Source organism: Myotis myotis, unplaced genomic scaffold, assembly GCF_014108235.1.
Source record: "Myotis myotis isolate mMyoMyo1 unplaced genomic scaffold, mMyoMyo1.p scaffold_m19_p_10, whole genome shotgun sequence".
NCBI classification, from domain to species: Eukaryota; Metazoa; Chordata; class Mammalia; order Chiroptera; family Vespertilionidae; genus Myotis; species Myotis myotis.
Genome location: NW_023416314.1, coordinates 57,761,520 through 57,774,552, shown reverse-complemented (window position 1 = coordinate 57,774,552; position 13,033 = coordinate 57,761,520). Strand labels below are relative to the sequence as shown.

At 38.4% G+C, this 13,033-nt stretch overlaps 1 protein-coding gene across 2 annotated transcripts in view; it reads right to left on the bottom strand.

Annotated features, from left to right (window-relative positions):
• The window catches only part of LUZP2 (leucine zipper protein 2), a 314,083-nt gene extending 304,160 nt beyond the window's left edge, over positions 1–9,923 (bottom strand). The window contains exon 1 of one of the 2 annotated variants that reach the window (XM_036323328.1): positions 9,500–9,923. In XM_036323328.1, the coding sequence (XP_036179221.1) occupies positions 9,500–9,561 (62 nt within the window). In that variant the 5' untranslated portion in view covers positions 9,562–9,923. The remainder of the gene's footprint in view (positions 1–9,499) is intronic. The other variant, XM_036323338.1, reaches the window with a different exon arrangement.
• Between the last annotated feature and the right edge of the window lie 3,110 nt (positions 9,924–13,033).

Sequence of the window (13,033 nt, the reverse complement as noted above, 5' to 3'; positions counted from 1 at the left end):
TTTTCCAGCTTGGAGAATACAGGCTAATCATTTAATGTGTCCAAAACTCAGTCTCCTAGTGATAAAACATATATAAGTGTAATGTATGGCAAGGAGGCAATGGGCAAGTGACAATAAGCATCTAGCGTACTTCCAGGGCAAGAATTAGTCCTCAAAAATATTGGCTGAACCTGTAGCTTACATGCTGTATAAAAGGACTGAATGAAATGAAGATCTACACAAAATGCTTAAAAAGGATTCAATATCGTTCAATATTTTCTTAAATTGTAGTGTCAGGAAAAGAACGGTTTGTCCCCATTTTTTTATGTGAACTTCTTATTTGCAGAATGAGCTCACATTTCACTTCGTGGCATCCAAAGGAAAAAGCTACTCACTCTTAACAATATAAAGCTTCCTCCACCATTTCTGCTTCTTGCCAAGATGTCACTTCGATTTTTCATGCATTTTCTTGTTTCTTTTATAATCCAGAGCATTTCCCCTCTCTTTCCTGACCCATACTAAGGGTTTCGTTTACTGCAAAAACTAGCAATGAGTGGCTACAAGCATTAGAAAAAGAAAATTAAAAACTTTAAACAGGGAAGCTAGTATTGGGGAACGTTCCTTTCCACTCTTACCATCTCTGCCCAATCACACAGCATTCAAAGAGGCCTGTGTGCAAGGTTTCAGCTCCCTCTGCCCTCCCAGCCCCTTCTTCTCTACAATTCTGTGGAGATCATGACCACCCTCACTCCACTATAAGACCACTTAAATATAAAAATCCAGAACCCTTGACATGTCAAAAGGCTTGTCGGTGTTTATGATGTCTAAGTTTAAGATATATCTCTTTGGTCCTGCCATCTTTAGGTATTCTTGAAAAATTAACCTTCTTTAAAAGCATTAATTTGATATTATAGCAATACAATCATAACCGTATTTAATGTTTAACCAGATTAAGCAACATAATTTGGAGCTCTCAGATTCAAAATGGAAGCTAGGTTAGGCCATACAGGTTTTTGTTTTGCTTGTTTGTTTTGAGGATATTACAAGGTGTTTAAATCAGTACTCCCACCTAGGATTGCTTAGGATGACCCAGTGTTGGCTTTTCCATTGGCCTCGAATTACCTGCATGAACTTGAAGGGGGGGGGAAATATTATGTTTTAAACACTATTCTTTGTATACACTAGTTTATTTAATCCTCTTGAAAAAAATCTGAGTCACTGTTATCACATCTTTATTGATGAGAATAAAAGTGGCTAAGAAATGTTAATTGACATTTCCAGGTCATGTAGCTAGTGAGGAAGATTCAAAGTCAGCTTGATGCCATATTCTTTGGATTTAACCCAGGTGACAAGGTAAACATTTCCTGTAGCCCTGCCTACCCCATCAATCAGCTGCTCACTGAGGAAGTGCTTCTGGATGCTCAGAGTTCTGTTTTGAATCAGAGTCTGAAGGGCCATAAATTAGAATCCCTCAGAACCCTCTTGAGGATAGACAGGAGAAAGTCACATCCCCTGTGGGAACTTGAGACGAAAGCTGCCCCAGAATCTGCACTAGCTTTTGCCAATACCATAACTCAGCTGCAGGGACTACTTTGAAAGGCAGCAAGTCCTTGCATGGTTTTTGTTCCCCCACCTTTTTTTTTTCTAAGAACCTTTCACTGGGCTCAATTCTCCCCCACCCTGGCCTCCAAAAGCATCTTGTCAGAAAATAAACCACAATTTTATTATTTTGGCTGTACCAGTCAAGAACTTTGAAATTCATTTATTTTGATTTAAAAATATAAATATGTTTTAGTGATTTCAGAGAGGAAGGGAGAGGAAGAGTGAGATAGGAACATCACTGATAAAAGAAAATCATTGACCTGCTGCCTCTTGCATACCCCACACTGGGGATCAAGTCCACAACCTGACTGGGAATCCGGGTTCAGATTAAATCATGAAGTCTGAAGCCTCCAGATGAAGATCCTCAGACCATCAGTGAACCAAACTGTGACCTCCTGGTTGACGCTCAATCACTGAACCATGCCGGCTGGGCTTGATTTTTTAATAAAATAACTAAATTAAGTATTGATTGCTTCAGGTGTCTAATATAAAAACAACAAACCAAAATGTCATTTTTATGTAAAGTAATAGGTAATATGTCTTAGGATATCCTGAGAGATGACTGTACAGTTATGTGCATGCACGAAGATAGAATTTAAATATATTTTTTCAACCTTAAGTGTTGGATATTTTTACTTCTCAATTTATAGATGAGAAACTTGAGTTACAGAGTGATTAATAAACCTATTTAAAGGCAAAGAACTTGTAATATGTGCAAGTAAGGTGAAATCTATGACCACCTAAACCTAAACAAATGTTATATAACTATAAATTACTCATAGGCCATGATGAAAATATAGAGCTATGTAAGGCAAATGAAAAATAATGTCACTATACATTAAAGCTGGAAGTGAACATATTTAGAATCTCATCTTTGTAAGCTAGTCAAATATGCTGCCCATTGCACAATACCACACAGATGTAGCATAGACTTAATAGGTAAGGAATATTTAAGCAAGTGTCTAGCCAGGAAATTTATAGGAAATAGTTTCAATGATAAAGATTCCCAAGCACCAAATATGTCATCTTACAGTACAATTTACGACCAATAGGGACCATTTTAGTTGTACCTCTTGAAAGGTAAACTCTATGCAAAGATGAGATCTCATTAATGACTCTGCCCTGGGGTTTGAAAATGACCTAGCATCTTTTCTTAGGCCAGCCAACTCTTCCACAAGCAACTGAACACAGGTGAACAAATGGTGTTCAACAATTATAATTCCCTTTGATAATAGCCTATTGTACCATCTTAATTACATTACATGTGGTCAGAGAATTAGTTTTAAAATTACTTTATACTCTACAATAATTAGACTAGCTCTGAATATATTGTAGGCGCCAACTATACAAATGTGGCTTGACTGCAGAAGAGATATATCATGGAGAACAGACACATGATAGAACAGAAAATGTATTAGGGCACCTTCTGGGTTCTGGTTTTGACTGATTTCTGTGGACTTAGATAAAGTATCAGTCATTCTGGACCTCAGTTTTTTACGCCTCCAAAATAAAGGGTCTTGGACTAGAATGCAAACATGTAAGTACACTCAGAGATTAAAATATTCCAAAGCAATGCCAAAAAACTTCAGACATAATGATATCACAGTTTATAGTACAACTATGTCTCATAGTGTTTATAAGGTCATTATTAGAGCATGATTTACTTGGTTGACCTTCAGTTTATATCTGAATGGGAGGCTTAAGTATTTCTTTGCCTCCTATAATCATGAAGCAGAGTTCTTAGATATCTCAGTAAAAATGTTTCCTTTATCTGATGCAAACATAATATGTTCTATGCCTTTTATTTCTCCTGAGAAGCAAATTATACCTGTGCTATGATCCACTAGATTGACAAATGTTATCACACATTCATATACAGAGTAATCTGTGGCAAAAACATATTTTTTTTCATGCAGTAACTAGAATTTCATGGCACGGTTATGCATAGTTTGTGATAAAGTATGTCAAAACTAATTGAGATTAGATGGCCTCTAAAGTTATTTTCAAAACTGGGTTAGTATAAAGTCCCTTTTATGTGATGATTCTGAAGACATATAACAAACAGTTGGGTTTCTTCCATATTGGTGGTTCTCAAATTGTTCTCAATAGTAGGAAGAAAATCTCAATGTTACCTTTTCTTGCCTTTAATTTTTCTAAATGTCTGTATCTCTTAAAGATTGCTCACACTTGATGAAATCCATTAACAAGTAGAAAATAAAGTTATAGACACGTTCCACCAACCCTGCCTATGTAGTTTGAAAGCATCCATTCTTACTCATTGACACCTGTGCTTAGGACTTTGATTTGATATTATGATTGATGCAATTAAATGGAATTAAATTTGAAAAATATATACATGTAGCTAAATATACACTTTTGTGCTAAATCATATTCCATGTGATTAAGTTAAATATTGCAGTTTTTCATGGTGTTCACCAAAGTACACAGCAGCATCCAAGCATATGCGAACAAAACACTTTCGAATCAGCCTCTTTACCAGGTAATCCTCCCTACTTCTCCTGTTTCCTGACTTCTTTGCTAACATTTTCTCTCTTTTTTTGGATGATGACTGTGATTCTTGTTAATTTTGGGCCATCCAATTGATTTTTATCCAAGTTTTCATTTATTCTTCTATGTCCAGATCATTCACAGATACAAAGATTTTATGAAAATGGTAATAACCATATAGTAATAGCTTCACAGACTAACTCTGTTAAGCACTCCCTGTGTTCCAGGGAATATGGTAAACTCCTTTTCTAAATTATCTCATTCAGTCTCTACCACACCTTCTCAAGTAATTTCTATGAATAGTTTTATTTTCAACATGAGAAAACTGGATATAGAGTGTAAGCAGTGTACCTAATACTACATAACCTGCAAGCATTGTACAATATTAAGGTCAATTATAGAATATTATTTCTCTCATTGTCTTTGGAAAACAAATTACTTCTGATACTCTTTAATTGGCATTATTCACTCTTTCATACTTAGAAATTTGTTTATGACAAGTATATTATATGATGCTACATAGAAGGATGTTTTTGTAACTCCTTGTTTTGTTTCTGAAGCTTTGTCTTGTCTGTCCAGTTAAGCGTTTGACTAATAGTCTGAATTTGGAAATATTCTAATCTGATATTATATTTGAATAAAGTTTATCTTTAAAAAACATTTGTTATTATTTATCCAATTTTGTCTTATACATAATCATTTCCATACATGACTTGATTATGGGAACATGCACTTGTGACTAATATTTTATTGTCCTCATGCCTTCTGCAATAGCTGACTCATTGCAGGCATGCTTAATACATGATAATGAAAACATCAAAGATATCTTTAAAGATTATAAAGACAAATTAAAATGGATTTTTTTTATTTTCCAGAGAATAAAACTTTGCATTGAACATTATCTCTGTAATTAGGTTACTTTAATTACTTAGCCCTATTTATTAAAGAGATTTTCCTCTAGAAGTCAGTGAAAAACAGGCACACACATATCTCTTTCTCTAACACACACACACACACACACACACACACACACACACACAGAAGCATTCTCATAACACACATGAGAAAACATCATTTCATTAGAACCACATACCCCTCAGCAGTTTCAGTAACTTTTGCTTCCTGGTTGGTAGGTCAAGTTCTTTCTTTCAATTACATAGAGAGTGGTCTGTACAATCAAACCATACATAGTTGAAGTGTCCCTTTCATTAGTCATAAGAGAAATTTAATCTACAAAGATAATACCTAAATAAGCCATTTAAAAAAAACTACTATTGGAAACAGGCAACTAAGGTCCAAAATTGAAATTTGAAAAGTCAAAACAGTTGCTTGTTAATGTCTTCTCTAACTCTATTACACAGAATGGTAATTCCTATCACAAAGGAATATGCATGGGGTCAGATTAAAGGTGTTTGTGTGTGGCAACACTCACTATGGGCAGGGCTTGGGAAAATAATTCCACATGACATAGATCAGCGTGGGGGAGTTAACACAAGAACGTCTCCTACATCAAATGTATATGCTTAAAAATAAAAATGGTTGGGACTTACTGTGTTCTTATTGTGGTGCTTACCCTATATATCACATTGATTCTCAGGAGGATTAAAGCAGAGAGCAAATCATCTTCAATATATAATATTCCCTAAAAATAGATTCCAAAGTAAACATGTGGTATGGCTGCTGATCAGAGGGCCCAGTAGAGACCTATAAGGTGACTCCTATTGGAAGGACTTTAACCGACCATCTGCTTAAAGTTCTCCCTCGATGGAAAACCATCAGAAGTCAGTAGACCTTCACTCCTCCCTGCCATGCTTCTCTCCCCATTAAGCCATTTAAAACTCAGTAAACCAAAGGCATGAAGAGTAGAATCACAGCATAAAGGAACAGAGGTTCAGCAGCCTAAAGCACAAGGCTTCTCTGGCACTCCATGAGTCCCTTTTCACCAAGAACTTCTAACGATTTTTCCACCCTACCATTCCTTTCACTACCTGTACGACTTCTTTCTGAAGTGAATTGCTGGCTGCCTTGGAATTGCAATTTATTCTCTACAGGATGAGGCTATTTAAAAAGTACAGTCATTTTACTCTGAAGCTTAATAATCAACATGCTTGTTTTCTTTGAACACATTTATTTGTGCACAGGTTAAATGTGTTTCTGTATTAACTACATTATTTTTAACATTAACTTAAATTTTCTGAATTTAAATGTATGTTCTAGACAGAGGAGACAAACACCAGAAAATTAAACTGCTCTTTTTAATTCTATGGAGTTTATCAGTAAAATAAATAATTCTTGGCTATTGTGGAAGGTGAGCAGTTAGCTTACTTTAAGGGCAAATAAAGTAACTCTGATTGGGCCGGGGCATTGATAGTCTTCACTATGGATAAAATATGGAAGTTTTGTGATGGGGGTGCGGGAAGAGATTAATCACAAAACAGTAATGCATATATGCATTACCTATGGACACAGAAAATACGGTGGTGAAGGCTTGGGGTGGGGTGGGAACTGGGTGGAGGGGGCAATGGGGAAGGAAAAGGGGACATTTGTAATACTCTCAACAATAAAAACTTTTTAAAAATGTGTTGACTGAAATAGGTTGTGAAATCCAGTTTTGAAAGGAACAAAAAATTAAATGCTTGCATCATCTAGTACTGATTCTTCAAATATCTCATTGGAAAATAAAGTATGTAACTAAATTTTTTAAAAGGTTGGAATGAACAAACACAAACAGAAAGATATTCAAAAATTCATATTTAAAAGACAGAATTATTTAGAGTTTTAATTTGTGTGGATAGAATACTATTATATAATAACTCTCTAATTGCCTCATTTGTTTTAGTGAACACATTCCTGTATTTTAAAACAGAACCAAACTTTAAACCTTGTGGAAAGATAATAGCAAGGTATTGAAGAGGTAGGCCCAGAGAAAGAGACGTTGAAACATACATTTTTTTTTTTGCATCAAGAGTCTCAGATCTACATTTCTCACACTTTAAAAAGAACTTGACAAAGACAAATGATAAAGACTATAGGAGAACCTAGCAAGAGCCACACCCTGCTACTAATGCATTTGATACAGTCTAAGTATGTGAATTGCCATTTGCTTCACAAACAGGACCACGGACTAAGAAACTAACGGAAGTCTTTGGCTAGAAAATTCACTGTCACAGGTGGCCATGGCTGAGCTACACTGTTTGTCTCAGCAGGATAATGAACTCACCTCTACTAATGCCACTGTTCTCACAAACCCGTGCAGCTTGGGTTCTAACTTGTACATTAACCATATGTCTACAACAACTCTTAAATGTTGCAAAGAGCATGGCCTTCTGTTACAGGCCATTAAAACATAATCTCTTCTTGCAAAATGACATGCTAACAGCATCACATTCATTTTTTTTTTTTTAATTTTCACACTGTCAGGAGGTAATCTGGGTACCCAATAAAATAATTGCTACTGAGTAATCACAATAACAAGATATGCCATTGATTACAATAACTTTCACTTACTTAAGCCCACCATGCTCTTTTTGTTGAGTAAGCAAAAAGGAAAATTTAAAGACCTGTCACAATTTTCAAATACAACCACCACTGAAGAAGTTTCATATCTAAAGTAAACTAGAAATGACTAATTCAAATATTTGTTATAATAAATGTGTTGACTATGTTTTAAAATGTATCCTTAAAAATTACAACTTTCATTAAAGGGATGGAGATAATTCTTTGTCTCTCTTTCTACTATATAACCAATGTTAAAACTTTGGAAGCTAGAGACTTAAGAGTTTTGTAAGCTACTTAAATTGCAGCATCCTTAAAAATCAAATGTACTTTTGGAACACTACACATTTCAATGTCTTTAAAATCACTTTAGATTGTTTAAATATTTATTATTTTATGTATATGTTGAGAGGCATCTACTCAAACTTTGACAATTACCATTTTTCTAGAAGACCTCGCAAGTAATTATTAAAACAGAACACAGAAGTTCAGAGTAAATGGCAAGACACTGCAAAGACTAACTGTGATGCTCAATTTGCATTGAGTTGTTTACAGCTAGCCACAAATATTAAAATGAGCTCTGTAATCGGAGCAAAATATTATAATACTGGGCAGCACCTGTGATTTTAAAAGCATCTTACATTTTGTGAACTGAAATGACCAGCAATCCCCAGAGAAAATAAAGAATACACTAATTCTATTATAGTCATCTGGGCTTGTTTACAAGCAAAGACTAAGTTCATCAACTATTGGGGCTAAATCTAACAGTCCTCACACTAAAAGGAAAGTTTGGTAACAGGAGCTTTCAAGAGGATGTGTAGATTAGGAATGGACTCAAACCTGTTTTACTGCCTTGATTTTTCCTAGATCATGAGTTATCTTCATACATTTATTTTCAGATTTGGAACTAATTCTTTTCTCCCTTTCATTTTCCATCAGATACACAATCAAATAATGTTTCCATTCACATAGATTTGGAAAGGTCCTCATCCTGTGGGGCGTATTTTATTTTTCAGTAGCCAAGGGAGAGAAGTTGCTGCCAATCGGATGTGAAGGGCATGCGGAATAAAGGCCGAGTCTTGGGCAAAGAAACAGTCCACCCTTGTGCTGCTCTTGTGGCAGGAGAACGCCAGCCCATCACCAACTCCGGGACTTGATGAACAGTGGCAAGTCACAAAAGTCTTTTCACTCACTTCATTTTAAACCTCCATTCAAAATAGCTCCTCTGTGCTGGGACTTAAAGCCCCATTGATGGTCAGCGATGGAGTACAGCGATGTTTCTGAGGAGGGTCTCTACATCAGCACTCTGAGAGTGTCTTCTAACTTTTAATCTCTTCGTGTGCTCCATAATCAGACCCAGCCCCGATCACAGACATCCAAATGAAAATGCCTCCCCCTAAGTCTACGCAAGACGTTACAACAGGCCATTCCACAAGTCAGGAACTTTTGTGCAAGGCATACCATCTTCTGGGATTAATCCCCCCCCCCTCCCCCTCAAGATCCCTGTATCTTAAAACCACACACACTCTTGAGGCATAAGGAAGCTCTGTGACTATTAAGGCCGCTCCAGTGTGAAGGCACTGCCTGGTGCCAGTTCCCTCCTGGTCTCTCTGTGCCCTTTATTGTGGTTGGTTGCTGCGTGCTATCTTTTGCTATTACTAGGGCTGGAGGGAACCCGTCTTTAGAAGGGAAAGCTGTCGGTCCTCTCACAGGGAGTAATACTGAGACTTTAAGGACTGGGATAACTAGCTCTCCTCCCAGCATTTCAGAACCCTAAAAACAGAGGGACCCTCCAACTTAGGCAGGCGATGCAAACAGCTCATGGGTCTGTCCTTGGCCCCCACAGGTGAACTGCAGTCGGACCAACCTACCAGCAGCGCCCTTCGGTTCAGGTCCCTCCCGCTCCTGGACTCACCTGGTGCTGAGGACCAGCGCAGGCAGGAGAGGCAGCAAGTAGTGAGCTGCGCTGAATTTCATGCTGTCGCCGGCCGGGGTCCTTCTTCCCTCGCTGGCTTTGCTCTCCCTCCTTCTCCCGGTCCTGTCTCTCCTTGGTCCCAGGCTTTGTCCCCGGCCAACGATAAGCCCTCTCCAGCAGCAGACAGACAAACGGACAGATGCCTCTCCAGGCAGGCGCCGACAGCAGGGAGTCTCTTTGGGAGTGATGTCACCAGCGGCGAGTGGAGCCCTGCCCGGGATTGTTCGCGCGGCACCGCCGCTCCCGAGCCCGGAGGACGCGCTGTCACTCGCGCTGGAGGCGGCGCGGGAGAGGGAGGAGGTGCCCAGCGATGGCCCCGCGCTCCGGTCAGCGGGCCGCGCTCACCCCTCTGCACAGCCGCCCGGGGCTGATCATTTATCCCTGCTTTCCTGGAAGATGGGGAGGGGAGGGGCGGGATGGGGAGGGATAGAGGAGAAGTCTAATTTGCCAGTAATTGCACCAGCGTACTTCGCAGGGGGTGAGATGAGTCACTAGGAAAGCCTAGCTGATGCTTCCATTGCAGGCAGGTGTCCCTCGCCTGATTAAACAGTGTTTGAAAGAACGTCACTCTGGAGAGAGTGTTTAAAATGTTATTTTAATTAGAAATATATTTGCCTGATGTGGCGGGAAGGAAAGCAGGCGTCAGCAGCCTCCAGAAATGTCCCCTGAGCCCACAATGCCATTGCCAGCTTCTCACTCGGCAAACGTGGGCTCTAAGGGGGCTTCAGGACCCTGAAGACGTGCGCTGCGTCCGGCTTTAGAAGATTCCTGACCTTCCTCTGATTTCAATCCGTCTAATGGGATGAGCAGCTGGCAGTGGAATTGGAGCTAGTGGCCACATTTCACGCACCTGAAGAAGTTTTTCTTCAGGTGAAAAGACATAACAGAGAAATTCACCAAAACGTAGAGTAATTAACTCGGAGGGGTGGTATCGGAAGACAGAAAAATGTATGTGTCGTTTTGTTTGCTATATTGGCCAAACTTTCTATAATGGGTATCTTACATTTAATCATCTTTATTTTGAAAAAAATTAAATAGTAAAATGAAATAACACAACTCTCATGCAAAATAGCAAAACAGAGCCAACTTCACCTACTGAGCTATTTAATTCTAGGATCTTTACAACATGGTATATAATTGATATCCCAGCAGGATATCCTAGTTAAATGAATGTTTAGAGAGCACTTCCTCATACATTATTTCAGTTGATCATCACAAGAGCCACTAATATATCCCCTATTATAGATATGAGGAAACTAAAAAACAAGATCTGACCTGGATTTTTAAAAAATATATACCTTTATTGATTTCAGAGAGGAAGAGAGAGGGAGAGAGAGATAGAAACATCAATGATGAGAGAGAATCATTGATTGGCTGCCTCCAGCACACCCACTATACTGTGGATCAAGCCTGCAACCTGGGCATGTGCCCTTGACTGGAATCGAATCCGGAACCCTTCAGTCCGCAGGCTGACGCTATATCCACTGAGCCAAATCAGTTAGGGCAGTTCTGTTAAATCTTAAGCAAACTCTACTATTGCCTGAAACATCATACCCAGCACCACTAACCCAGTGATTAACATAGAGTTGATGTTCAATAGGGCTGAAATGCACCGAAGGCAAGGGGGCAAAGGTCAGGTGGTCTTCCAGAACTTCTATCCAGAGGGTTTAGCTCATATCCCATCGTTCAGGGAAAAGCCAATCACAGTAAAATTTGGATTGAGCATCTCCTTTAACCGAATTTTTAAAGACATTACTTGTAGGAAAAGTACATTTGGTGTAAAGCTTTATTTTAAGGAGGATACAAGTTTAAAGAATTAAACATCTAATTTACTGATTTGTTTTTGTTTCTCTTTTTAGGGAGATGGAAGTTTAAAACATTCACACAGAACAGATATTGCTTTAAAACCCCAGGCCACTAAAATAGATGAGTAATAACTTTTGCAAACTGAATACCAGCCCCTTGGGCAATAGTAAGATTCACAACAGATATAAGTAGGCATGTACAAATCAACTCACTTGTGCATTGCATGTCATTTAAACAGAAAAACTGTACTATACTTTGCTAAAACAGAACTCTGACTTCAAAGGGAAATATGTGTTTTAGTTTGTTCCTGCCAGAATTACCTAATAACAGATTCCTGCAGTTTGGAAGGTGACCATTGAATTGCATACTCAACAAAGACATATGACAGTACTTGGTTAAAAAAAAAAAGTGTGCATACTAGAAAATAACACTCTTATTTGTAGGACCCATTTTTGTTTACATAACCAGATGAACTTCATTATCTCTGCCCTAATCATAGGGACCCAGTGTGGTAGTCATTTCTATTGCTCTCCTCTTTTGCCACTGAGGTGACAGATTCAGAATGGTTAAGTAATCCCTCAGTGTCACTCAGTAACTCCAATAGTGGAGATGGCATGCAAATTGACTCTGCATCATTTCAAAACATTGGTTTTCTTTGGGAAAAGAATTTGTTAAATACATCTATGTAATAAAAGACTTTCCCCAACCTACATTGTGTTATTTTTTGTTATATGTTTAAAATAAAACAACAGATCAAGAAAGGGAAGTATCAGGTTGAACTTTGTTTAGCCTGTCTCGTGATTATGTTGTGCCTCTGTATTGGATACCAACGAAGAGCCACAAGGTTTGTTGGCTTTTATGCATTTCTGCAAGCAGAAAAAGGAGACATCTGCCCTAACCAGTTTGGCTCAGTGGAGAGAGTGTCGGCCTGTGGACTGAAAGGTCCCTGGTTCAATTCCGGTCAAGGGCATGTACCTTGGTTGCAGGAACATCCCCAGTGGGGGGTGTGCAGGAGGCAGCTGATCAATGTTTTTCTCTCATCGATGTTTCTATCTCTTTATCCCTCTACCTTCCTCTCTGTAAAAAATCAATAAAATATGTTAAAAAAGAAAAATAGGAAAAGGTGATATTTAAGAAGGGCATGAGAGCATCAGGGAAGCACACCTTGGAAGGTGAACCTAAGTGAAGTTTCAGAAACTCCTGCAGATTTACAAGACTAGAGCATTATATTCTGAATTTAAGTATAGATCTGCCTCTCAGCAGAAGTCTTTTCTTCTTGTGGACATGCAAGTTTCCATTACTCATGGCCTTCTGTCCACACTGTCAAAGGAAAACTCAAATCCAGAATTAATTTCATGACTTCAGGTGTTTGGTATGTACATTTTAAAGATGCTGCAATGCAAACAGGAAACACCTGACATCTGAACACTGTGCTCAGCAAAAGCAGTAACTACACTCAAGTCTGGATAAAAGACATTAAGAAAGCCCACACCGTTACACTGAAAGACTAGTCTCCAATAAATGCAGGGATTGGGATACACAGATTACCTTTAGCATATATTTTTATTGATTTCAGAGAGGAAAAGAGAGGGAGAGAAAGATAGAAACATCAATGATGAGAGAGAAGCATTGATGAGCTGCCTTCTGCACCCCCACTACTGGACATTG